The 25,926-nt window shown below is 37.3% G+C and overlaps 1 protein-coding gene across 1 annotated transcript in view; it reads right to left on the bottom strand.

Moving 5' to 3' along the window:
- The window catches only part of LOC140145882 (intraflagellar transport protein 74 homolog), a 74,174-nt gene extending 49,936 nt beyond the window's left edge, over positions 1–24,238 (bottom strand). Inside the window, exons 1-9 of the mRNA XM_072167581.1 lie at positions 24,096–24,238; positions 11,102–11,213; positions 8,720–8,774; positions 8,038–8,115; positions 7,379–7,526; positions 5,434–5,494; positions 4,932–4,991; positions 2,235–2,296; positions 960–1,038 (exon numbers count right to left, since the gene is read on the bottom strand). Coding sequence (XP_072023682.1) covers positions 960–1,038; positions 2,235–2,296; positions 4,932–4,991; positions 5,434–5,494; positions 7,379–7,526; positions 8,038–8,115; positions 8,720–8,774; positions 11,102–11,213; positions 24,096–24,097 — 657 coding nt within the window. The 5' untranslated portion in view covers positions 24,098–24,238. The remainder of the gene's footprint in view (positions 1–959; positions 1,039–2,234; positions 2,297–4,931; positions 4,992–5,433; positions 5,495–7,378; positions 7,527–8,037; positions 8,116–8,719; positions 8,775–11,101; positions 11,214–24,095) is intronic.
- Positions 24,239–25,926: the final 1,688 nt, after the last annotated feature.

Here is a 25,926-nt window from a genome sequence, read left to right as displayed (position 1 = left end):
TTCGATTGTTTTACAAAGATATCAACAAATTTGTACTTTCGGGTTGTTGACAGCCCAAAATTACAACATAGTATGGCATGTGGGGTGCTGCAACACATGTAATAGTGCATCATTTGTAAATTCAATGTCCGCATCAACTGAAATTTTGGAAATTGGGTTTTTTTGTGGATATCTACTGAACTGTACCTTAGAAAGAGGATGCTAAATCACAAAATACCCCTGTAACTGATGGGTGGGGGACATCAGTTTGCATAGGTAATTCACACAAAGCATGGCATTATTCTGCTGGATGTGGCATCCATTTCTCAAGCTTCCTCATGGCATACAAAGGAGATGATGGTGGCCTATGTCATTTTAATACAGCAACAGCTAATATCAAAATCAAAACAGACATGGGACAGCAACAATGCCCACACATTTAATGCAATTTTTTTTTTGAGGTGCATATAATTTTTAGCTCTTAATTGAACCCATGCAGTACCATTCTACAAAAAGGGCACAATATATATTTCACAGTGCATTTTCACATGAAAATAAACAATTTTTGGTTACAAATGGATAAAATAAGAAAAAAAATCGAAACTTCCCTACCGGGTTAATAACCTGGAAATCATGTGTGACATGCCGTGGGGTGCTGCAACACATGTAATAGTGCATAATTTGTAAATTCAATGTCCGCATCAACTGAAATTTTGGAAATTGTTTTTTTTTTGTGGATATCTACTGAACTGTACCTTAGAAAGAGGATGCTAAATCACAAAATACCCCTGTAACTGATTAAACTGCCCTGATTGCATCCCTGGTTAATCACTATTCTACTTGGAATCAGGTCATGTTACAGTTTTTAAACTCAAGGCAAACTTTCCAATTTGAATTCTACTGCATTGTTGTTGAATTCAGTATCAAGTACCAATAGTGTTTATAACACTCATGAACACACTAGTATGTTTACTACTTACCATATCCTCTACTAGTGTATCAGCCATACGTCGACACTGCTGGATCTCAACCTCAACCTGTTGGATTTGTTGCTCAATTCTAGTAGCAAATAAGAGTAACAGAAAATTTACATACATTTAAAGAAATATTGAAACAAAACACACAATACGATGATTGATCCTGAAAAAAGCAAAGATGACTATTTCTTTCCTCAATTTAATCAAATGTTTAAAAGAAGTTAGAAATTAACAAACAAATATAAACAAGAAACTTTCCTGTAAAAAACGATTTTTTCAACAACTCAACATCATAATCATGTCAATCCTGCAGTTTAGTACCATAACACGAGAGAAAGATGCTCATCTTGCCATTGAGTATAAAAATGACAGGCAACCATCATCTGCTTTGTATGGAGAATGTATTTATGTGCCATTGTTTTAAGACTAACACAGACGAATCAAAAACAGTCAAAGTCCCTGTGCTTTGTATGCTGTGAATTCTTGCATAATCATGAGGGCTGATCGTTCAATCATGCACGTCTAACATTGTGTGTCTTTGCATATGCATGATAGAGCATTATGTATCCTTGCGTTTATGCAAAAGACCGCAAAAATACACGGCATGTGTGTAGCAGTTTCGTCTGTTGCACTTAATGGACCGATTGGCCCTCGTTATCAGGTGATCCTGAGACTTTTGACTTTTTCTGTAAAGTGTGCTAAGGCTTGTGGATCTACGTTTAGTCGATGTGCATGTGTGTAGCGCAATATAAATCACTGTGCTTTTTTTGTGAATCGTCTGTTGGTAATTTATCAATATAGACTATTTCAAATCAAGATCGGAAAGTTCCGAAAACAGCGATATTTATTTAGTAACCTAGGGGGTCAAATTGGCAGACACAAAATGTCAGGAATTACAGTGCCCTTTTGCGCAAAAATACAGCTTTTTAGCCAATGTTAACATGGGGTCATCGATTAATATATTTTCATAGCACATTGAGCTAACATCTCAGCTTCTTGGTTTTTCACAATACACAAGACATACCCCCACACGCTTGATTGCACATTGAGTATCGCTGGCAAAAGTACTCTCTCATCCATAATTGACTGTGCGAAAATTCATCATGGTTATGATGCCTGTTACTAATTACAACTTCGCACTGTACATGATGCTGAAGAGGTACTTTTAAGCGTGTGCGATCGGAATAACTTCATGCTTTGGGTTTCATCGGATTGAATTGGTTTGAAAAGGTCTATTGGATAGAGAAAAAAGCTGCAGAACAAGATTTACACACTTACTCTTGTCTTTCAGTGAAAATATCATCAATACTTTTTGCCTCTCTGTCGTTCTGGATCTTGAGCTGTAAAAGTGAACAAAAAAGTAAGAAATTATTACCAACAATAATAACTTTACAAACATCATTTCATAGTTTTAAGTAGCAGGCTCTATATGCACTACTTTCATTGTTTACTGTTTATGCCAGGCTCTCCATAGACCCTCCCTCGGGTCCATGGAGAACGACTGGTAATGTAGATTACATAGCATTAAAAATCAACCCAATACATGGACCCTCCCAGTCTGTAAGCAATTTCACTTCCAGTTCCCACAAAATGCTGGGAGTTCACTTTTACGGATTTGGAGTCACGCAATCTTTCTATATACCACGTCCATGTTTTCACCACATTAACGTTTGTGTAAGCGACTAAAACAACGATATTGTATCCGTCCAATCAACGCAGCTTTGCAGCGCGGGGATATTTGAAAAGGCTTCCCTAGCTAAATAATGTGCAAACATTTGCAAACCGCACACGATAATATACCCAATATGGACAATAGGCCTAAGTCCGAGTCGAGTGGTTGCCTTTTATTATTGCGCGTACCATGGGTCTATCAGACGTGTGCCACTTGAGCTCAATACCTCTCAGTTGTTGACAAGTGTCCCATCCGATCTTGCGTCACATCCCGCGGCATAGCTTTGTGCTACCATATTTGAATTGAAACTGGGGCGGGCTTTCGTAATTGACATCAGAATCACCGGGCTTTGTTGAACGAATATTTGGAAGTGAGATCTGAAACAGATTGGACCAGTCGAGGATTCAGCGCTCAATGTACTTTCGCGTTCACTAACATGACTAATAATACGAGTATGTTTCTATATTGCTGCACTGACTGTGTGTGTAATCAGTGGCAGGCTGCGTAGGAAGCGCAACATGTGACGTACGAGGCTGGCGAAGATACAGGGCTGACAGCCCCATTCGAAATACACGGTTAGCAATTACAAATGGAAAATTAACATACTTGCAGTGGGGTACTTTGTAGAACCCGGACGGTTTTAGAGTAAGATAATTTTGCTTTGACACCACATAACAAATTTAGAATTGTTTGCGAAGATTTCATGATTATGTGTTAATCCAATGGCGACCTCAAAATTGGCAATATCGCTTCCATCACCGCCTGATCAGTGGCGTCGATTTGTGGATGAAGAGGACTGGGTTTTTGGCATTGAGAAAACTAAGGGGGGGGGGGGTTACAGGAATAGGGCATTATGTAAATATTTATTGTTACATTATCCAGAGATGGAACTGAACTGAGACTGGGGCCAGTCTAGGCTCTCCACTAATCACATGCGCCATAACGTATGTATGAACATTTGATGTCAATACAAAACATACTTAATTTTCTGCTGGTGTTACTATAGCTTTAATTCTTCAGAGGTAGACTACAAAAGAAATTGTGTTGTGAATCTTATGGTGGAACTAAACATAAGTCACACACCATTCAGTTTTGTTCCATTCAACATGTATTTTTGCTCCATACATTTCATTCTATTACACGTCTCAACCTCTTTTACAAGGTGACTCAGTAAACTATGCACAGGCTCATATGGAACTTTGCCATGTCTATGATGCATTATATGACCAGTGTCTGGCTGACTGCATCAAGAAGTACCATTGCCTACCTGTTCTTAAAGTAAACATAGCTGGTCTGAACATGTGACAAATTAGGCATCAATATCAGTTCGGGGGCACTCTGATTTCAAAGACGGGTCAGTGTCAGTGATTTCACATACGTCGAGCTTTGTTGATAGCTGGGCACTCGATGCAGCACATTGGAAAGAAGCTGAATGTATTAGAATAAGCTTTCCTATGTTTAGCAAATATCTACCTGTGCAAAAATTATATCTATCTGTGCAAGTTCTGACAAATGGTTCCAGAACACACTTAGATTGCAATGGCCAAAATCAAATGTGTTGAAGTAAAAAATTCCCAAGAGTACCCGAGCCTGCACTCTAATTCATGAATTGGATAGTAAAATTAGCAGGCACTCAACTTGGCCTAGCTACAACCCTGATAAGGCCTACTCACAAAATTATTCCCACTGCGCTGGCACGTTCACCAAAATTACTAATATCGTTTGCGACTGGGTTTTGAAACTAGGGAGTATGTGATTTATAAGACGTCTCTGAAATATGATACTGTTGTGTGACATGACGCTTCAATAGTATTTGATATCAGAGACGTCCGTTAATTATTAGTGCCCCCGAACTGATATGAGAGGCAAAAGGTATATGCAGTACTTGGGATTGCCTGAACTTTTCAAGAGAATATTGACTCTTTGTGCACTGGATAATCGGAAGAATGTAGTCATAATTTAGGCCTAAGGCTAACCTATAAGCTCAGACTCAACTTTAAGAAAGCTCAATGACAATGATCTACTTCAATGTTATATGTTATTCCATGTTTGACCTCATGAAAATATTCTGACAATTGCACTCATACACATTAGGGTGCATCAAACGCCCCTCATGTCAAGCAAATTTCTTGTCCCTAATCTCAAAACATGCCATTGGTCATAATATTACCCAAAGCCAAATTTAAAATTATTCCAAAGTCCTTTAGGTAGGCCAATGTGACGTTGATATTGTAGGTCAATAGCATACCATTCACATAAGGCAGCTGTAATTTGTACAATAATAAATTAAGTTTCTTTCTTACCTGTTGGTGGTCATCTAATACTTCATCCATTTCTGTATCTGTGTTGAGTTTATCTACCAACTGAAGAAAAGTAAAAGTACAAGAGAAACCAAGTTAATGTTACATTATCACAATGTCACTCATACAGTCCCCCATGTACGAAGCTCATTGCTTGTGTCCAGTGAGTTACAAGTTAACAAGGCAGAACTATCTTAATTTGTAGATTTGTTGTTGTTGTTTTAATTAACTTGTCATCCATTCCTTTTAGTCCTGTTTTGAGCCCCCGACCCCTCAGGTATGGAGCACCCAGCCTTTTTGTGCATATATAATGGGGTCAGATTCTTGCGCAATCACATCCCTTGGCATACTTGGACTGTCATAGGCTTTATTTTGTGTTGTGGAATCAAGTTAATTAACCACTAAACCAACCAGTCTCCTTCAAAATCATCTTCACAAATTCACCTAGGAGATTTAAAACCCCAACTCCACTTAAAAAGATATCACATAACTTTAATATATTTACCGTATTGTAATCCCCCAGCTGGCCCTGACATTCCTTGATTTCGGCTGCCAATGCCTCAGCTCTGAAAAAGGAGGTAAAAACCCCACCATTATATTATGGTTAATCAAAACAAGTCCCAATACTGGAGTGAACATACATGAGTTAGCGCCTTGGATTTCTACTGACACAGTACACAAGCAGCCTCTCAATTCACTTTGCATACAAGTATGGCCAGTCCTTTTGAAATGCTGTTTGAGTATTATGTGCAGGAAGGTGTTTTAATCTGTCTTGGTCTTTGTAATCTATTTGATGATACTTAGTTTTGAGTCAAAACTCTTTTGTATTTGTGTGTCACTCATGGGAGGGAAAATAGTGTAATTATTTGGAAGGACAAAAAGTCCAATTTCTGTATTTCAGTGCTGGTTGATAAGTCCTCATATGTGGCCATCATCACAAATGCGCCCAGAAGTTGTCAAATGTGATTTTGAGCAACAGTTCAAAATATCCAAAAATTTCATATTTTGCTAAAAATAGATTTTCAAAGATTTGAAATATTTCATACTTCTCTATTTTAAATACAGCTGCAAAGTTACACAGCTATATAAAAACTAAAATTAATAAAAACTAACATTTTATATGGAGCTGGTTTCAACAGAAATAAAAGAATTTTGATAACTTTAAGTGCAGTTTTCTCAGTGTTGCGCTCTGTTGTAAGGCAAATTTTGAAGAAACATAACTTTATTTCAAGATATCATACAAAGTTGGTTGAAGTGTCATTTTGAAGCTTCAGGTATGATCTTTAAAAATCTTTAACTTTACCGAGTGCAGACTTCTGGGCTCATTTGTGGTGGAAGGTCAGATATTCCCTTGAGAGCAGGTTGGTCAGCCTGAGTGTGGTTACTACCGATCACTGGCACCAACCAGCATAGTGAAACCCAAAGGCTCTTGCTACCAGCCCTCGAATTAAGGATCTGAAGGGGCACGGCAACTTTTTTAGGGCAAGTTGATAATTGCCGTGGATTTTCACTGAAAAGGCAAGGCAGCACGGCAATTTGTAATATTTCAAAAGGGCATCAAGGCAACTGTTGAAAATTTGAGAAGGGCACCAAGGCAATTTTTCAAAAGCGAATAGATGCATTACCGTCAGCTGAATTCGACACCAAAGTAAAATTCGACTCTCAACTTTACACTAAAACTAACCTGATTGCTTAAAAAAACTGACTCGAAACAGCGATGAAACAGCTGTAACTTTGGTAATAATATTGATAAAATTCGCCGGGATAAAAACTATTTCGTGCAAAACATATCTAGAGATGGGCTCACATGTACAAGATAAGACGAGACCGGAAGAGTATCGCCATCGGTTTGCAATGGGAAGTCAATGTTTGATAATCGAGAGAACAATTGATTTGCCCAGCGCTCAGATTTTGTTCACAACACGAGGTCGAGGAGTCTTAGTTACTAACAGCGTTTCTGATTGGTCGATAGTACGTTGGAGGTATTTCTCTGACCAATCGAGAAAATGAAATCAGAATGTCAGATTTCTAGCAACCAGATAATGTATAAAAGCCGATGTGATTGGCTGAATATGTAAGCTTACGTACGGGAAATGAATATCAATTCACAACAAACTATTGTGTATACTGTGATTGATAGCTGGGTTACGATGCTCAAAATAGCGATCGTGTTCAAGATTTTCGATTTAATTTTCCACAATTTTGCGGGGATTTAACCAGTACTTGTTAATGATTTTATAATGAAGGGATAGGGCTGGCCGGCTAGGGCACCCACGGCAACTTCATTTAGGGGCACGGCAAGTGACTGCCGTCAGTAAAGGACATATTTTGAGGGCATTGCGGCAATGGGGGTGGGCACCCACGGCAATATGCCGTCGGTGCCATGGGTTAATTCGAGGGCTGCTTGCTACACCCTGAGTACGTAACAAAATTATATTCCTGTTGCTCACCTTTTCTCATAGGACAAATAGCTGTTATTCTCCTCATTAGCTGTGTCTATATTTCTCTGCAATGTGTTATTTTCTGCAGTCAATTCATTCATCTTAGTTCTGAGAAGACCAAGGAAGTATGACTTGTCCATCACAACTCTCTGAGGACCTACAAAAATAAATGTATACTCTCAAGTTAGCATGTGTATTACAACATAAGTGCTTAAATTAAGCTGTAAAAAATATCAAAGTTAAATCTTTTTTCAACACAGATTTTACTATTCAACCTAATTCCACCTACACCACTCCCCTAAGAAAGGCCTACTACAGAATCTTTGAGTGATAACTGTTCACTGCAGCTTTATGTAACTATTTTCCATCAAATGTCTGAATAAAATAACAAGTCTTCTATACTTTCCAATTTAGGATTATGCGGATTTTGATCTGAAATTCACTGTATTTTGAATGTTTAATTCAAATAAATTCACATTTGTAACTATCATGTCATCAATTTAATAAGCGTCCCCTGATACTAACTGACAATATTTCGAGCCATTTTTTATGCATGTTATTATGTAAACAATGTAAAAAATAAATGCCCACCTAAAATGACTTTAAGCGCCCTGGGGGGTTAATGAAATGAATACGGTATATGATTTTTGTTACACACATTACCTTACCTTTCTTTCCTGTTTTCATCCCTCCAAGGCCTTGTTGAGTAGTGGGTCTGTCTGCAACATTGAGTCTGGCATCCAAAACTATTAAATAGATTATCAAGAGGTCAGATAACAACAAATTTTGTTCAATACATTATCTATTTTTAGTTCCAGAAGATATCTTCTAAAATTTGACCCATCATTTGTGAAAATTGAGCAAAATATGATGGAGGACATTGGAGGTACTGGATTAATATAAACTTATTAGCAGTTTTTGAAACACAATCCCCAGGGGCGACAGTGGATACCCCAACCATCATATATATGTTCATTATTTTACGGTTATAAATGGATTGTATATCATGGCACGAAATAAGACAGACCATTGGGTTACAAGCCCTTAAAAATATGCAATGACCCCTGGATTTCTTGGAGGGGCCTCAACATTTGTACACACCATGCCTGTCAACTTCATTTAAGTTGCACCTGAGTCCATAGCAGTCAGGTTTTCTTTAACAAACACATCAGTTAGGCCTGGCCAACTGTATTATTTGAGAGATGACTCATAATAAATCATTGTGACTGAACGCAATGTGTGATACTATAAATTGGTCCACGTGTGTAAAACAAATAAGGCTACACATAAATTTTTTGATTTATTTCAAAAAGTGTTAGTGGAGCTTATAGTTGTAGATCCTATAGTTACCTCCTTGTCCTCCAGCCACTCCCCCTCTGGTACCTGGCCTTGCTGTTCCTGGAGCCTGGAAAATACAGGAAATTTGTTATACGTCATATATATCTCATTTCGGAGAGGTACAGATAAAGTAAAAGATGATAAGATTATGTACCTTACATTGGTGATGTTTAAAAGAGTCAGTGACCTTTCTGGGAATAATGTGAAACTGTAGTTTGCATTCAATGGGCAATAATAGATAGAATATCAAAAATGTGGCAGTGAAATGGGATATTCCAGTTGAAATCCATACACCCCCTATGGCGGACATGACCTTAATCTTCCACACATGGGGTGTAAATTTCAAATGGGGTTACCTGAATGTGCGACTCCCGATTTGAAATCTACACACTGTGTGGGAGATTATTAAGATGTATTCCATAGGGGTTACATACATGGATTTGAATTGGAATAGCCCAATATTTTCCACAAAGGGGAGCTTGTAATTACAATAATTCACTTTGCTCGACAAACAATAGGAATTTCTACAAACACTGTAAATACAGACCTGAAACCAACGTTTTAAGTAAAAAAAGCTTAAAATGCTCAAAAAAATATTGTAATCAGTGAAATTGGGCAAAATAGCTTAAATTTGGCTGAAAATAAAGATTTGAGCAACAAATCCGCTAAAAAGCTGAAGAGTATTCAGGTTTGTAAACACCATCAATTACAATAGCCGCACACATGAATATATATCGTGAATCTGTCCAAGCCTTGAAATAAGCGGGCGCTGGGAGCAAATTTCAAATTTGCTCTTGTAAAGCCACCAAATGCTCCTGGTCTTTTTAAAATTGATCCTGGTTCCAGTTTTGCACTTGATCCAGTAGTGCTGGTATACTGTATTGTATGCAGAAAAGGATTTAATATTTGAAAATTGCTCCTGTTTCTTCAGAAATTGCTCCTGGTTCTTGTAAAATCCCAGTGAACCAGGAGCAATGTTCAAAAACAAATTGCTCCTGGTTCTAGTCTGCTTATTTCAAGGCTTGAATCTGTCAATTTTAAAACTTGATTGAACTGAAATTTTGACCATATTTCTGGTTTTTAGAGGGAATGGTAGTGACACTGGTATATACCATATAAGATCTGAAAAGAAAAAAGATTTGAATAAAACACCAAGAATACATGCATGCAGTGCTATCTCAGAAATCAGATTGTTACGTGCCCAAGCTTGAATAATGTAAGTGCAATTATATATATTCAAAATGCTGAAGAAGAATTTTCAAGTACATGTAGAAAAGCAATTATTAAAAATAAATTTTGAGATATTGATTAAAAATGTGTTTCCCACCAGTGGTGCCCCACTAGAAGCACCAGTTGCAGCTGACATATTGGGATTGGATGCTGGAGGCAGTTCAAAGGTCACTCTACGCTGAGTAGTGTCCTGAAATTGTATTGATTCAAAGACATTAATGATCATGTAAAATTATCAATTGATAGTGGACATCCTGCAAATTGTATGATAATGTAGGGTCCTAGTGGGCTATTCAATTTAAAATTCACACTACCCCTGTGGAAGATTTTGGAAATATCTTCCAGGGGCGAGTATGAATTTCAAATGGAATGACCACATTAGCAGCTCTATATGAAACTCACTCCCCTCTGTGGAAGATTCCGGTTGAATCTTTCTCAGAGGCTTTATGAAATTCAAATGGAGCTGCCTAATGTGCTAATTCCATTTAAAATTCATACTCCCCCTGTGAAAGATATTTTCAAAATCTTCCACAGGGGGAATGTAGATTTTAAATGGAATAGCCTATTATCCCTTTCCCTCTCCTCCTGTTTTCCTCCCTCCTTATTTTTTCTCAACCTCTCTATTCCCTTCTCTCTCTCTCTCTCGCATTAGGGTCGGTATTCTTTTGTACATTTAAAACAATTTCTTTTTTCCAAATTGTCCAAATTAGGATTGGTAAATCAAACAATATTTTTACCTAATTATGATTGATGTGACCCTCCCCAGGGATGTGATTCAGCCCCTTGTCAGTTAATTTAAAAATATAGTACTTTCCAAGTTTCCATGTACTATTTTATATTAATTTAAAGATGTAGATCTTTCAACTTAGTTGTGATGTTAATTTTTCACCTGTTTTGAAATTTCCAGTGAAATTTATCAGAATTTGCAGACATTTTGGCATGTTTTAGGCAAGTTGCTTATGGGCGACTTCAAAACATAACTCAACTGCCAGTTGCCCGCTGGTTCCACCCAGCTCTGTCCAGTTGTAACTGGTTTCTATTGTTCTAAACAATGTAATGTTCACGGTTGAAAGGCCATCAACTGCCGGTCAAGCGGCGGTTAAGTTTTGAAGATTCTGTGCTAGCTTTGAAACAGTAAAAGTAAGTAGCCATATGATATCTTACCCCAGTCCCAGGTGGCATTCTCATAGCAGTCCCAGGGGGTGGTTGGCGCATGGTAGAGCCTGGTCTCGCACCTGTGGTTGGACGACGTCCAGCATTTGAAGGTGGTCTGTTCCTGTTGGTCAATATTCATATTTTTTATACTGGTCAGTAAATATGAAAAATTAAATTAAGGGCTCGGATATTAACGTTTGCACAGTCAGTATTTTTTCAGGGACATGAGAGCACATCAGACATGATGAAAATTGCATTCTGAATATGAAGTCAACTTTATAGATCTAATGATATGTACCAGAGTACGGTACTTAATGTTGAAATTTGGATGAAAGTTATTTCGAATTTCTACAAGAATTAGTTAGCGTACTTATGAATGACTTAATTTTAAATTAAGCTAAGCAATTTCAATGGAAATTGAAATAACAACACTTCCTGGGCCTCAAGGAAGAACAGATGATTAATTTTGTTATCAACTGATTGAGTGTCACAGGTTAAAGAAATAAAACAAACAAACAAACTATAATCAAATTAAGTAATTCTTGGCCAAACTGGAACACTGTGAACGCTAGTTTGGCCAAGAATTACTTAATTTGATTATACTAGCGGGACACCCACGCTTTGCACGGGTCCCCGCTAGGTGAGTAAATGGGAGCGTTCACTAAAACAGGAGGAATTACTGAACAGGTAGAATAAATGAAAAGGTAAATTTTATTTATCTCTCCTTAGGCCAATATTTCCTTTTTAGCTTCTTTCCTTCTTTTAAATTTCTTCTACATGGGCCACTTTTGTTCCATTCCTTTTTTTTTTTTTTTTGCTCTTTCTTTCTTTCTTTTTTTTTTGCTTCCTTCCTTCCTGACCGTATATTTATAGTCTTCGTAGGCCTAATCCCATTTTCCCCGCCGATATCCCATCCCGTATACATAAACTATAACCCAGTACGCAAGTTGGCTATGCGCACCTGTGCATGCGAGTCAAGTGCGGCGTGTTGTGTACGCCTTGACGCGCTATCGACACGCTTACTGCTAGATATGTGGACACGTTGGTTGGCATAACCCGTAAACAACCAGCCGCTATAATTTACCCGAAAAACTCACTTTTTTACTAATTTTGAGGCCAATTCCTGACCGTTTTCAACCAAATAAAGTGCAATGCATTCCCCGTATATTCCTCAATCTCCCGTATGAATTTGGCGACATCGGGATCGAAACTGACGGAGCCTTTCAATCTTCATACCCACAACATTAGCCTATTTATAGTAAGATGTCCATATTTACTGCAAAAAAATACAAGCGGTTGAAGACAGCTTTGCGTCCTATTGTTATTGCATTGGATTTATAGATACATCAAGTCAATCGATTGTTAATGGTTCTAGCATTCACAGCAACACCGTTATAATCGATACCCGGAAAGTCCAGGATATACAGTGCATAGCTTTGCGGCCGAAGACTTGACCTGACAAGGCCAGGGTCACGGCTATTAATAAAATTGTTTATATGTATATGTTTGTTTTTTATTTGAATTTATTCTTCTACTTCTTCTTACCGTTTTCATTTATTTTATCAAAGGCAGCAAAACATTGAAAAGCAAATTATTAATTAAAAATTTGTGGGTACAAATGATCTGCGTGTTCATGCATACGCGCAGGGCACAGCTTGCCACGCAGCTGTTTTCACGTGTTGATGCAGCGATTTTGTTGTTCACGCATGCAGATCGAATGACCATCGGCATCGCAGCGTGTACCCACAAGATGCACAATAGTGCCAACCAACCAACCGATGGCGGCATATGACGTCACGCTGACGGCTAGATCATTATACATGCAAAATCAAAAATGTGTACAACTCTATGGAGTAGGCAAACCTAACTGATGTGTTGAAGCCATCAAGACCCCAAGCCAATATCTCTCAGAATTGTTGTCCAAGAACATATCTTCAACATACCTGAAGTTGATGGTGGGGCAAATTGTCTGACATTGGTTTTCAGGGGGGTCAAAATGTAAAAATAGTGGTTTTCCATGGGTAATATCTCAGCTAAATGTATTCTAATATGCTCAATATTGGATAAGAGTAATGTCCTACCAAAGGGCTCTGACTGGCAAAAAAATTGACGCTAAAATTATTTTTACTTTTGGAGTTCTGACCCCCCCAAAGTTGGTCCTGGTTGGACGAAGTTGCATTTTGAGGGCCCTATATCTTTTACAGTAAAGGAGTTACAAGTTTTCTGATAGCAGATTTGAATTCTACACCAAAAAGTACCCCAGGATACATACTTTTCAAAGTTTTAAAGGGTTCCTTTATACATTTATGGACCTCCAAGCGTCGTCTTTCGGCGTTGCGACACATTTTTACGCTGACACCCTAAATTTCAAATTGATGCCACAGGAAAGCGAAGTGGAGCATGAAGCTCAAATTTTCAGGATTTTACTTTCTCATCAATATCTACCACCACACAGAAAAAGAAAAAAATTGAAGAGGTGCTGCGGTGCACATCCCTGGAGTTGACATGGAATGGGCCACGGGGAAGGGGTGAATATTTTGGCAAGGAAAACAATGTGGGGACAAGGAATTTTTGCCAGTCAACGAGGGGAGGGAGCGATATTTGGCACGCATTGTGGCGTGCACGCTGGCGGCACCTTTTCAAAAATATGTTCAAAAAATGACTTGGGGGAAAAATGGTAGGCCCCTATGGAGCGTTCAGGCCTAACCTCGTGGCCTGACTCTTCTTGCACACGTGCATGGGGATGAATTCGGATAAATATGGACACTTGTATTTTATTAATAGGGGTGGGGTTATGTTATGATCAGGTGGCTCAAAATAGATCAACAAATTACGGTAAACCAGGCGCGTGCCCAGGGGGTGGGGCTTTGGGGCCTTTCAGCCCCGGGGTCTTAAAAAAAGAGGGAGGCAGAGAGAGAGAGAGAGAGAAGGGAGAGGGAGGAAAGGGGATGGGAGTGACAGAGAAGTGGCATAGCCAGGCCCGTACGCAATATTTCTTTTAGGGGTGCTGATTTTAAAAGGTGGACTTTTTTCCAGGGGTGGTGCGATTTTGTAAAAAGTGGACCTTCTACCCAAAACTTTGGACTTATTTGACTAAAAAGCATAAAAAACCTATATTTGTTTTCTTTTGCCACACCAAGACGCCCTACCCCTTCAGATGCGGGCCTGGGCAAAGCCAGTGGGGCAGTAAGGTATATAGACAGTGCCCCCTAAAAACTCGAAGGGGTGGAAAAGGGAGGGGAAAGGAAAAGGCCTACTTTTTCGGTCTAATTTCCCAAAAATTGAAAGAAATATCCCGAAAACTGAAAACAAATATAAAATAATACCATTACCGGGACGAAAATGTTACAAAAATCAGCACAAAATATTAGCAAAACTGGGATGAAAATTTTGTTTTGCCACAGCCACCTAGCCTCATTTCAATGTCCAAGCATTTTTAGGCAAAAGAAAGGCAGAAAAGTGGAAAGAAAACAAGGAAGTAAAGAAGAAGAGTACGTTTTGAGTCATTGCGCATCATAATTATGTTCATGCTTGAAATTTGTGACACGGAAATCACATCCACTGGAAATCCGTTCTAAAATACATATTATGCATTATCATGACATGATGATATGGCCTATAGGTTATGCTTAATCATGATGGTCGGAAAAATAAATAATAGGGGCCTAATGAAAAATGTCTTTAGTTTGAGGATAATATCCCCCCTCACAACTCGGGTCCGTTGAAATCTATTATGCCGAAAATAATACCAATAAATAAGTGTAAACTTTGACACAAAATGACTTTATTGTGCCTTTCATTAATTTTTTGAAATTTCCCCAACTTCGGAGGGAGCACATCCCCCTCAGGTACCCTTCTCCATCAAAAAGAAAAGGCTAACTTGCAAGTATCCATGTGATATAGGCCTAATTGAGTAGGTTCATACCCATAACATTTGCGGCCCAGAAGTCAGGTCTATATGCCTATAAGCCTATTATAGCATAACCCCCTCAAGCACCCCTTGCGTTAAAACAAAAAGGCTACGGTACACTTATAGGCTGAATTGTAGGAGTTATTGAGCACACGTATTCATTTAAAACTAAAATTTGCGGGTCAGTTGGAAATCTGTAAAAAGTACTATATGTTCCGAAAATAACCAATAAACATGTTGCACCAAATGGCTTCATTGGGCCTTCGCATTGAAAAAAATTGTCTATTTCGCCCCTCAGCTGCCGCGCCGATGTTCAACATTTTGAAATTTTGTTCAGTTCGGCCCCCGGCGGTCTCGGAATCTAGAAACGCCATGTAAATAATAACGATGATAATAATTTTAGGAAATAAAAATGTTTTAATGAAATAGTGAATAAAAATGCTTCTAGCTTCTTCTTGGTATTGGTTGAAATTGTTTCCATGAGTCGGGGCCTGAACAATTAATTTACTACCCCCATATACATGTAATGTTGAAGTTCTCTATGTAGAAGTTTGGTGCATTCATCACCACATGTTGAGTTTTGATGTGTACGGAGAATTGAAAGTTTGCCAAATGTCGTCGAGGAAGAAAAGTTATTCTGCAACATTTAAGCTCAAGTTATGAAAAAGAACAACAAATTTTTTTTGTCATTTCCGATTTTTTACGTTTACTATAAAGAGTGTACCCCGAGCCTGCGCTTTAATTCATGAATTGGATAGTAAAATTAGCAGGCACTCAACTTGGGCTAGCTACAACCCTGATTAGGCCTACTCTTAGAAAATTATTCCCGCCATACCGGTTCACGTTCACCAACATTTACTATATCGCTTATGCGGCTGGGTTTTGAGACAAGGGAGTATGTGATTTATGAGACGTCTCTGAATTATGATACTGTCAGGTGTCTCGGCACTGAAGAGTCTTTGATATCAGAGACGTCTTTGAATTAGCAGTGCCCCCGAACTGATTTTGTCAGAAGATGAATTTTGGGTCAAAATAGAATTTTTTCCCAAAAATGCCCCTTTTTGACCCCTTTTTTGACCAAAACGGTGATTTTCACCAAGGCATATCTCACAGAAAAAAATATTCAGAAGTGAAGTCAATGTTGCATTCTGTTTCCACTAAAGCATTGAATCTGTTGTCAATGCAAACTAGAGCATCTGAAACAGATTAATTTTGGTTTTATTCATCATTTTCTCCAAAAATGGTGTTTTCAGTGGCACAAAATGGCACAGATTTACATAGGGCTTTATTATCAAGTGAAATAAATAGCGCCCTCGCTCAGATGTGCCTGTCCCTATCTATTGCACACAGTGTCCGATTTACAATTTTTTTCCTACCTGCACTGGTGCATGTAGCCCAAAATTTCTACATGCACAGCAAAAAGTGTGCATGCACCAAAATTAAAGCAAACATAAAATCACATTGAATCACGATCATTGTCAGTTAAGCTTGTAATAATATTTCCGGCTCCCCTGTCAGTGTCATTTTTATGCCGATCACTCGCCCCTTCACTCTCCGATTTCTCAGCCAAAACACTGGATGCTGTGGCTTCATCTGTTCTAGAACTAGCAACTAGTCGCCGACGAGGTGCACGATTTCCAGAATGATGCAAGTGTTTTTTGAGCTATTTCCTTTTTTGCTGGACATTATTATGATTATTTTCCGTACGTAGACAAATATTTCCCACGGTTTAAATTCGGTTCTTTTTTTTTTTCAATGAAATGAAAATGACACTCTTCTACATGTGCGAGAGTATCGGGAATTGGTGGCATATGATGTCACATTACGCTAGCCCTCTAAGGGAAGTCATAGTCTTGGACCAGACTGTATGTGGCTATCGCGAATGTTCGTTAGGATGGACGCCAGTATCAGACCGATGCAAACTGGCTGTGTAGAAGACTAGGAAGTCAATGAAAAAAGTGACAGTTCTCACGTGATAAGGGTATCGGGAATTGTCAATTGTGCGATTTGTGCCAGCCCTTCTAATGAAGTCAGAAGATGTTGCGCTAAAAATAGATTGGGTTTTTCCCAATCGGACTGACTGCTTGTTTACTTTTTTATATTGGCCTTGTCATATCGCTAGCGCTAAAATCGTACATGCACGTGTGCAGGCAGGTAGTGAAAAGCTGCATGCACAGAGGGAATGTTACATGCACTGGTGCAGGTATGCAGGTGTTAAATCGAACACTGATTGCACATCAATAACAGGCATGAGACTGCACTTTCCTAAAAAAAACTGAAAAAACTGAAAATGCGCGTGAAATTGGGCAAAAAGTACCAAAAACAGGCTGAAATTAAATAAAGTTGCGGAAATTTTGACAATAAAAAACTGAATTCAGTTTTTAAACTGAAAATTCTCATGCCTGCAATAAGCTCTTTACTACTTTAGAGGCAGGGTTACCAAACCCGCGATTTGGTAGCCCAATTGGGCGACTTTTGAAGATTTTTCCCGCGACTTTTGACAATTTCCTGTCCCATAGAAACCAATGGTTAAGAAAAAAATTGGGCGACTTTTCAACATTGACTTCCGCGACTTCCGATAGTTTCATGGAATACAGGACACTTCGCCCACAATGCACTTCGCCTACACGCCATTTCGCCTACGTGCCATCTCGCCCCCTAATTAGCTATTGCGGCAATGCAACGCAATGGCACTGTGGATGTATACGATCGATGCGCACAGGATGTGTGTGTATTCAGATCGTACTATCAATGATGTATTCATTAAATCGCCCCCATTGAATGGACGAGAATATAGTGACCACGTCCTGTTGTAGTCTTGAGAATAGCCCGGTGTCGATAGGTGATGATTTTATATTTGATGATGGTGCTGTGGTGATTTGAAGTTGAGAAGTATAATAGTTGTATTTCCCCCTCACCTAATTTAGCTCATTCATTCATTCATTCATGAATGAATGAGCTAAATTAGGAATGAATGAGCTATATCGGCAATTAGAATAGTAGCTCAGTATTGCGTTTTCGAAATAAGGAAAGTATAGTGCATCAAAATTTAATAGGCCACGTTTCCCTACGGTACCGCTTTTTTTGATAGTCTTTTGGACTTTTGCATGTTTTCTTTATTGGGTAATTTGTAATATTCTTCTTTCATATTTCGTAATGTTTTTTTAGTGTTTGGCTTTGTTGTTGTTCTTGGTTCTTGCTATAATTTGTTATGTTGTTTAATGTTTATTTGTTTTTCTTCGTTTGGATTTATTAGAGCTTTGTCTGAGTTGGTTTTGGGTTATATATTTTCAATTTAGTTTTTTCCTTTAATTAGTGTATTGTTTATGCTTTTCTTTGTTTGGTGAATAATTTCTTTGTTTGGGATAGGTCTATGGCTTTTTGCTTGTTTTTTGTTACGTTTCTAGTTATATTTTGGCTCGTTTTGGTTTGGTTATCCTTTTCTTTATTTTGTAATGTTTTGTAGCCTACTACATACTAATTTGGTACGATCGTATTGTTTTTTGTATATTATGCTTTTTTGTTTGTTTTATTTTGTCTGTATCAATTAATATTATGTCTGTCTGTATTTTGTACTGTTTCCTTTTGATTTTGTTTATTTGGTATTGTTTTCTGACATGTTTGGGGGTTGGGCTTTTTTGTCCTATTTTTGTTTTATGGTTTTCTGTCTTTCTTTCTTTTTTTTTTTTTTTTTTTATGTATGCTTTTCTTTGGTCTTGCTTTCTTTTGGATTTAGGCCTTTTTGTTCTATTTTTATGTTTGTTTTTCTACTTTTTGTTATGTGTTATGTTATTGTTTTGTTATGTGGTTCTACTTTAAAAAAAAAATTTTTAGTCACAATTTTGTTTTACTTTTATTCGCCTCTTTTATTTGGTCTGATTTTATGTTTTACTGCATGTGTTCTTAACTTCTTCTTATTATATTGCCACTTTTGGATGGATTTCCGTGGTTCCTGGTGGGTTGTTGTTGGCATATGTGTCTGCCTCGCGGTAGGCCCTATCTGATCGGTATGATTTGGGTCCATAATTTTCCTTTATAGCTCCCGCCCGATAATAATATGATCGGCGAGCTAATACACATATTGTAGGCGCTGGAATGAAATAGCAATTTTCTTCGTTTTAAATTTACCTCATTTGTTTGGCTCGAAATTAAAAGGGGATAATGCGATCAGTACGAGCTAATATATAAGAGCTATCAGTGAAAACTAGCATTTAAATAGGAAGCTATTTTTTATGCAAATCACACATTATTGAAGGACCACTTCAGTATGAAATGGGAATGTTTTGTGTAAGAAAATAATGTAACAACAAAGTAATGATATATAAATATAACATATTAATTATTGTCTTTATCATGTGACAACGGACAAACAAAGTATAAAACAAATTTAAAAATATGCATAATATTGTACTAGTCATATATTATAATGTTAGAGATGCTTTTGTATTTGTGTTGTGTATGTTGTTTTTTATTCTTTCTATCTTTTTTTCTCAAGTTATTTGTGTTTTGTCCTGTTTAATATAAATGCAAAATGAATAATAATAAAAAGGACCACTTCATATAACTTCCAAATCTGGGAGTTTGATAAACCTAGATTTGGAAGATACGAGGCCTATGTCATGTGTACTTTATTCATGCATGTCGTATAATTTGAAACTTTGCTTTATAAACTGATAATGATGATTTATATGTTTAAGCTAGTAGGCCTACTCTATGTCGTACTCATGCAATGCTATTATTTAACCGTCTCAGCTTTTTGACAGTCGGACGAGTAGGACCTTTTTTCTTTATAGTTACCAAACTATGCTTAGCTCAGAATATATGATCACTACTAGTATCTCACATGGCGTAAGAAAGACCATGAAGACGAACTGGTGAAAGTTCCTTTTCGGGTGGGGCGGTTAGTGGACTTTCACAGTTTATCTTTCTTGACTGGCGGGAACTACTCTTTGACCGTTCCTCATCAGGGATTTCCCTTTTAACAAAGGAGCACCTGCGCTGCGCATATGATGTAGCATAAACACCGTCAGCATGATCTGACTCGTTATACTTAATTGCTTTGGCTTCAAGTATTTAGCATACTGTATCCTATATAATATATTTATTTGATTCAAATGCAAGTAAGGGTTTAGGTATTTTAGTCTCAGCTCAAACCAAAATCAGAAAGTTTGAATTATTTATGTATATGACATGACCATTGACAATACAATAACGTATCAAAGGGGAAAAAAGAATTAGGCCTAGGGCCTCAAGAAAGAACAGGATTGAATAAAGAAAAATTAAGGACATAAGGAAAGAAAGACTTTGGCCTTATGCCTGAAGGAGGAAACCGGGTTTAACAATCTAATACGGTATTCGTTTATAGTTTGAACCATTTGATTACCGACGGAGTACAAAACAAGCATAATTGGAAAAAAAAAAAAAAAAATGATTATAATGGGTGTATTGAAATGATATGTGAAAGACTAAAGCTAAAACTAAAAGACCTACGCATTTACAGCTGCAAGTGTTACGTTTCTCTACGCAACATGTATATATAGATAGTCGCCTCATGATGGAAGGGCCTTTTGATGACCAATGATCAAAGTCTATTCGGGCCTTCCCGGAGTCCTTCTTTCTTAAATTTCTTGGTGACAAGAAGCTCAAAATCGAATCATTCCCCTTATTTCTTAAGTTTCTCCTAGTATTAATTTAGTGTGCCGAAACTGAACTGTCAAGAGCCGGGGCCAAGAGATAAAACCATATAGTGTAGGCCTTCAATCGTTTCAACCCTGATCATGCTGATTTTTTGGCATTGTAATGTTTTAACATGTCCACTGAGTATACATTGGAATCAAATTCATTATGTTTGTAAGACATCGGAGCTACCCTGGGAAAAAATTTCAAACAAATGGAAACATTTTGTGCAATAAATGTGTTTATTGATATACTGAGCTGTGATTTAATTTGAAACTTCACGTAACTCGTTATTTTCCCCAGATTTGGAAGATGTAGGTTGTTTGGCTTTATATACAGGTATGATTCGTTTTAAACTTCATATAACTCGTTATTTTTCCTAGATCCTATTAACACGCCGCACCGCGTCTTCTAGGTCTATCAAATACCATACATGATTTCATTTTAAACTTCATATAAATCATTATTTTGCCCAATTTTGCCTGTTCATGTGCGCACTGCTCTTGAATGGGTCTTCCCTATCTAGGCTTATCAAACACCCAGATTTGGAAGCTCGGATTACTCGGATGTCGTTTGCATGATCAGGCTGGGCATACACACAATTAACACTTGTCTAAAATAATTCCTTCCTTGTTTCTATTATTATAATTATTATCTTTCTTTCATTTATCATGTGTATACCTTCTTGTATATTATACATATGCACATCATATTTCTTTACTGATTTCTAACAAACACAACCGTCAAACAAAAACAACAATTTCAAATTCGGATTTATGCGGGCAAAGTAACATTTTCAATTTCCGCGCTTGATTCTTCGAGTTGTGTTCATGAAGGGGTGTGTATGGAGTGTTAGCGGGAGTGTTAGGTGGGGTGTGTATGCGGGAGTGGACGTAGAGAGAACAAAAAAACAAAATAATAGTCATTATAGAATTATAGGAGAAAGAAAATAAAACACAGATTCCAGATTCAGTTTTTATGCGCGTTAAAAGTAACATTTTCCATTTTCGCTCATAAGGTATTTCGGGGAAAATTGTGCAATAAATAGGAGTAGGATCCAAAAAGAGGTCTTTCGAGGGCAGTTGCTAACAAATGAGGCCTTTCGAGAGAAGACCCCCCCCCCCCAAAAAAAAAAAAAGAAAAAAGAAAAGAGTTCTTTCTGGGCCATATTCTAAAACTTGATGATCTTGGGAGGAAATATTCCTTGGGAGCAAGTCTTTTGCGTGAAAACAATAAGAAAATGATGGGTCTTTGGATGTGTAGGCCTATAAGGGAGCACGTTATACTAATAATATTTGACAAAGAATAACCCCAAATTAAAATTTTACCGAAATCGTATTTAGTATTAACCAGTTTTGCAAACATTTGCAACTTTTTCTTCTTCTTCAGCATGCCTCCGATAGGCCTACGTCATAAGCACAAAACATGGCCCGTGATAATTCTCGGGTCTTAATCAAACTGAGAGCATACTTGACCGGGACTTGTCAAGCAATCGCTCGTACATCAGTGTGTATGCTGTGTGTATGCCATGCCGCCGCGCGCGGGGCCCGGCCTTGTCAAGGAAGGTACATCGGTGTATTCTGGCATTTTTTGCGTGCTTGGATCATGGTACCATTGATTGAACATAATCACACCGGCGCTTTTCGTGTAAGTGGTAGCTAATGAATATCGGCCGTTAACACGCTGTGCAAAATGGGGCATAAGTCACTGCACAGCCTCCCACAAAATATCTCAATACTGCATGCTGCTGGCGTTTGTGTTGCTAGTTGTGCGAATTTGTCTATGAAAAATTTATTTTTCCCTTAATTGTTTCATTAGGCTATGTCAAAGAAGATCTTCTCTGATTTAATATCTTTTATAGGACTGCAAGTTTTAAAAGTTTTGAACATCTCTAACTTTATTTTAAGTGAGTTTGAGCCGGTAAAATGAATGATTCGGTTAATTAAATAAAAATACACAAAACTCGTAAGCGCTTTTTTGGCTATATTATATAAATTATTAGGCCATACTGGCCATAATTAATTTAACACTAAAAAGTATGAACTTATATGAAGTAATATAATATGTAGTAATAATTTGTAAAATAAAATAACACATATAATAGGGCCTAATTGATTCTTTTGTTCATGAAAACATATCTGTAAAAGTAAAATACATATTAGTATTTAACATAAAAAATACATTTATAAGGGCTAAATTTCGGACATATTAAATTATATTATAATTATTATTCGTGAAAATATAAGCTAATATAATGTAAAAAAGTGATGACGATGATGGGAAACTTGGAATCAACTTTCATTACCCTTATGATTTTGTATCATAATTCAATGGCTTTCCTTCGTCTTCGTGTGCATGGTACGGACTTACAAGCACAAAACATGTTTTAACACGGCCCGCAATTACAAATTTTTTGTTGCGCACACTACCCGTCCTCCAACACGCTGGCAAGTAAAGACTTCCGCGAAATCGCCGGGTATGACATGGGTAAAAATGGCACTGTCACCGCAGCACGCAACGTATCCAGTATATTCCATTCCCGGGCCATTCCGTGGTTTGGCTGGCAGTCACGCAGGGGACTTGTCAAGCAATCGTCGGCAGCAAATACCCGCGGTGTAAAAAGGGGCGAAACGCACAGCACAGGCCCTGCTCGCTGAAAATGGCCAAAATTTATTTGAAACACTTTATCACGTTATCAAGTTATTAAAAGTAGGCTGAAAGTTTTAACAATCAATGGTATTAAAAAAATTAAGACTGCCATATTTTTCGTTATAATTATCTTCATAAAAATTCAAGTATAACACACTTTAACACGAAGTTATCAAATTATTAAAAATGCATGTTGAAAAAATGCATACACATATTAAAATATTAAAAAAATATTGTTATAATCACATCAGCACGGTGTGTTAAAAACCGAACATAATCTACACCGGGACGGGACGGTAGGGGCCAGCTCGATCGTCATGATACATCCACAACCGCCATTGGCATTGCAATGCATTGCATTGCATAGGGGCTAGATGGCACGAGGCGAGATGCCGTGTAGGCGGTTATGCGTGGGCGAGGTGTCCTGTTTCGCGTCCATTCCAGTTTCATGTCCCATAGAAACCAATGGTAAAGAGAAAAAATTGGGCGACTTTTCGATTATTTGACCCGCGATTCGGGCTGAAATCTTTTGGCAACCCTGTTTAGAGGCTTGATAGGAAGTGTTGTGGTCGTGAGGTAATCTTCTATAATCCAATGCAATAACAATAGGACGCAAATCTGTCTTCAACCGCTTGTAAAAAAAATTATGAACAAATCTGTCGAACATGTCGAATTCGGAAGCATTTGACATGTTTGATGAATGATGATTTATCAGCATGAAATTATGGTTAAGACGCTCTGTCACAAAGTTAGAATCCGCATACTTACATGATTTCAATCTAAGTTACATTTAGCGTCCTAAATATGAAAAAGCAGGATGCAGATAGTGCATAAAAACGTTGTTTTTCTTCGTGTAACTTCACCGAAAAACATTAAAATCAGCGTCTCGTCGGCAAGGAACTGGAATTTACGCTGTGCATTCTGGGTAATCAATCACTTATCACGGGATTCACGGCTGACATAAACACAGTGTCCAAGCGCAAATTTCCATTGGGCTGACATCACATAAATGATACCAACGTTGTCTTTCCAGGTTTTGGAGACTCACGCAGAAAGATTTTTTCAAGGGTTTTAACTTTTTTCATATCGAAAGGAAAAGAAAAGCACCCGGAGAAGAGCATAAAACAAGGGGCAAATAAAATAATTAGGGCTGGCAAAATTAATAATAATAATAATAAATTTGTTCCGAAGGCCGCGCTCGTTTCATTTTGCAATTGTATTACTATTACCGCATTTGTTTGATCGCCTAAAATCATTAATAATGATAATAATAACACTAATAATAGGGTACCTGCAGGTAATATGGGACCATTAAGGACGTTTAGCTTATTTGCATAAAAACTAAAGAAGATATGCCCACAAGAGATTGTTATGATGAACAACCTGTCCTTTAAGATTAATAAAACAGGCAATGTTACCTTGTTTTTATGTTTGTTTGGACGCTATGACGTCAAAATGACGTCATCGTCAAGTGTCCCATATTACCTGCATGTGCAGGTAATATGGGACACTGTGTTATCTCTATGGTGAAAATCAAAAAGTTCAGAAAATCACTCTTTTGTTCTAAAAACATTTTTGTTACATGATTTTGAATGTTAAATGCAAATTTTTACAAGAAAATTCAATTTTCTAAATAGTTTTGCTTTTCGCATTGACAATGCACACAATTTCCTATATGTGTCCCATATTACCTGCACCCATTCAGTTGAAAATCAGAGAAAATAATCATTTATAAAAGGAAAGTGCCACTTGTCAGTGGAATTTTACCTGCTGATAAGCTTAACCCATCACCTAAAGATCATAAAAATGACAAATGCCCCTCAGTACCAGAGTTTTTGGATACACAATCATAAAATGTGACGTCATTGATTTTATATCAGGCCAAAAAAACGACATAATTTTTTGGGCAATTTCACTCTTTTTGGCATTGATTTCCAAGAGTTTGATACACAGACTCCAAAACTGCATTTCTAGAAGCACAATTTATGTCTCTAAATACTTAACAAATCAACTTAAAGTGTTTACCTTCTCTAAGCTACGTTTTGTTAAAATGAAAACAGGTGTCCCATATTACCTGCTGTCCCATATTACCTGCACCTACCCTAATAATAATGATAATTAATAACAATAAAATAATAAAAGATAATAATCAAATTAATTAATTAATAGATTATTAAATAAATAAATAAATAAATAAATAAATAAATAAATAAATAAATAAATAAATAAATAAATAAATAAATAAATAAATAAATAAATAGGTGATGATGATGATGATGATCATGATGATGATGATGATGATGATGATGATGATGACTATGATAATGATGAAAATGTATATTTCTCTACTAAAGTACAGAAATTAGCTACATTGAATGAGGCTTGAACTTAATACTGCTGTCCTCTTCTGCTCCTTTTTTTTGTCAAGTTGGTACCGTATTTCAATGACAATTTTAATGACTTATCCTTCACTTTTAAGTAATTTATGAACAATTTAAATTTTTTATAAAGGGCCTACTTTTTCTGGATGGGCCTTTAAGTGGTCAGAAGTTTTGTTATGTTGTTAAACTTGATACACTAAACAACCTGAGTTATTTAA

This window comes from Amphiura filiformis, chromosome 2 (assembly GCF_039555335.1).
Source record: "Amphiura filiformis chromosome 2, Afil_fr2py, whole genome shotgun sequence".
NCBI lineage: Eukaryota > Metazoa > Echinodermata > Ophiuroidea > Amphilepidida > Amphiuridae > Amphiura > Amphiura filiformis.
This window is presented reverse-complemented; position numbering and strand designations above follow the sequence as displayed.